The sequence below is a fragment of the Sinocyclocheilus rhinocerous genome, unplaced genomic scaffold (genome assembly GCF_001515625.1).
Source record: "Sinocyclocheilus rhinocerous isolate Xijiao unplaced genomic scaffold, SAMN03320098_v1.1 C36876357, whole genome shotgun sequence".
Lineage (NCBI taxonomy): Eukaryota > Metazoa > Chordata > Actinopteri > Cypriniformes > Cyprinidae > Sinocyclocheilus > Sinocyclocheilus rhinocerous.
Window position 1 is genome coordinate 1 of NW_015786591.1, and position 2,138 is coordinate 2,138.

Here is a 2,138-nt window from a genome sequence, read left to right on the forward strand (position 1 = left end):
GGCGAGACTCATGCTCTCGCAGTGGGAGCATGACGTCTCAGTGAGTGCGGCTTCTGCATGGGATTTCCCCAGACATCGCACGTATTCACTGTGCCTGTCATCAGCCTGCAGTGGTGTCCTGCACGAGCCACAGCCGTGACGCGACATTTGCAACAACGTCACAGGAAATTTGCTCTTTTTTGTTACCATAAGCAGGAAAGTGTCAACACAAGCGCTCTGCAGACGGCTCGTGAGCGAAGCACTGACCGGGGCTGCCTTGAGAGCGACGCGTGAACAGAGCTGCTTGAGGCGGCGATCTGATCCGGTGCTGCAAAGCGGCGCTTTGATATTCTTGTTTGCGGTTGTACACTATCTGTCAGCGCATGTAAGCGCGCATACAGCGGTTGTGGACTGTACCATTGTGAGTGCCTGTAAAAAATATCCTGTATAAGCTTGTTTTGTACAATATAAAAAAATATATAGAATACACTAACTTTATAAATTACCCTAGAATAACAATGTATGTGAGTGAGTTTCCCCAGCGTTCACCTATTTTGCTATAATAATGGTACGTTCCTGTTTTGAGTCACTATACAGGAGTGCACACTCATGTTACTGCATGCATGATCGCCTGAAGAGAGAATGGCTAGGTTTCTGAACCGTAATATGAGGACTTTTTTGGCCACACAGTTCAGGATGTCGTCCGACCAGGTAGATATGTACAGTATGAAAAATATTTTTGTCTTTCTTCAGCCTACGAAAGAAAAAATAAAATGACTTTACCTGTAGCACGCAGTGTCAGTCTGTTACCATGTATTTCGTCACACGTGTTTGTTTACTAAATACGTTATGTTGTTTTAACGTACAGCGTTGATTACAAGTAGCTATTAACCGTTTTTACGCAATAACACAACTGGAGCGCTTTCAGTATGCCCTTGTGTTGTGACCATAGACTGTATAGGTTGTGACGCCTTTGTTTACATTCAGGATAATTATCCATTATTTGAGCATTCAACTGCAAACTCTCTGGAGCAGTACAGCACATACTTTATACATATACATAATACATGCATACACACACACATACCTCAAAGAATTGATTAATTTGTTCATGTCAATCCATGGAGCAGTTACTATTTCCAGGTAGAGTACTAGAGTAATAAACTATTCTGTCTTGTGCAATCTGTCTCTCCCTCTGATAAAGCTAGGAGAACTGGGTAAAGGTGCTGGGAAAGGAGGCGGCGGTGGAGGTGCGGTGAGGGAGGCAGGAGGTGCGTTTGGCAAGAAACAGGCAGCTGAGGAGGAGATGTACTTCAAGTGAGTGGTTTTGCTTGATCCCATTGTGAATTTCATCGCTCATACTAGATCTCTACTGCTTATATGGCTATTAGCAAAATCAGCCCTCTCTCAATATTTGATTCTGCTATGTGCAGTTATAAAGCTCACACAGTGTTGTATGCACTGTTTTACTTTAGAAGGTTTTATTTGGAGTTATTTAACAATTTGAAGCCACTTAAAATGTTATTGCATGTCTTATTTCCTCCCTCTATCACCTTCACAGGAGAAAAGAGCAAGAACAATTGGCTGCTCTAAGAAGACACCACCAGGAAGAAATCGACCACCACAAAAAGGAAATTGAGAGATTACAACAGGAAATCAGTCGCCATGAGGGCAAAGTCAGAAAACTTAAACATGATGACTGAGACTGGTGAATCTAGACATTACATTTCATAAACAAATGTCCCACACGTTTCAAATGTGATTGAATAATTGTAGATGCTTTATTTTTATTAAGCATTTGTGATCTCTGCTGTCACTTATGAAAGCATGTTATAATACAGATATGACTGGAACACTGAAAATATTATGTGTATTAAATCAGTACACTTTCTCCTCTTGACAATAAACTTGAAATGGTGTCTCAAATATGAAATTGTGTTTTGGTATGAATAATATGTTTGCTGAACAAAGCCATCAATTCATTTGAGCACCCAATATTAATTTAAGTACCAATAATAAATATAAGCTACTTATAGTTACAGTATATAGAGCAAACTGTACCAAATAAAATAATGTTCAACCCTATTCCTGGAGGTCTCCTGCAACATACATTTTAGATCAGGGGTCACCAAACTCGGTCCTGGAGGGCCGGTGTCCTG

The 2,138-nt window shown here is 40.8% G+C and overlaps 1 protein-coding gene across 1 annotated transcript; it reads left to right on the top strand.

Moving 5' to 3' along the window:
• Nucleotides 1-565: 565 nt before the first annotated feature.
• On the top strand, nucleotides 566-1,984 carry LOC107736670 (ATPase inhibitor B, mitochondrial). The gene is made up of 3 exons (XM_016548040.1): nucleotides 566-690; nucleotides 1,184-1,296; nucleotides 1,541-1,984. Exons 1-3 carry the CDS (start codon nucleotides 622-624, stop codon nucleotides 1,680-1,682), a joined length of 324 nt encoding a protein of 107 aa, XP_016403526.1. The 5' UTR covers nucleotides 566-621; the 3' UTR covers nucleotides 1,683-1,984.
• Nucleotides 1,985-2,138: the final 154 nt, after the last annotated feature.

Bases quoted from the DNA above. Each gene is read 5' to 3' on its own strand.
- LOC107736670 (XM_016548040.1), top strand. From the start codon at position 622: ATGGCTAGGTTTCTGAACCGTAATATGAGGACTTTTTTGGCCACACAG. The intron at 691-1,183 runs GTAGATATGTAC...CCTCTGATAAAG, and splicing joins TCAGGATGTCGTCCGACCAG to CTAGGAGAACTGGGTAAAGG. The intron at 1,297-1,540 runs GTGAGTGGTTTT...TCACCTTCACAG, and splicing joins GAGGAGGAGATGTACTTCAA to GAGAAAAGAGCAAGAACAAT.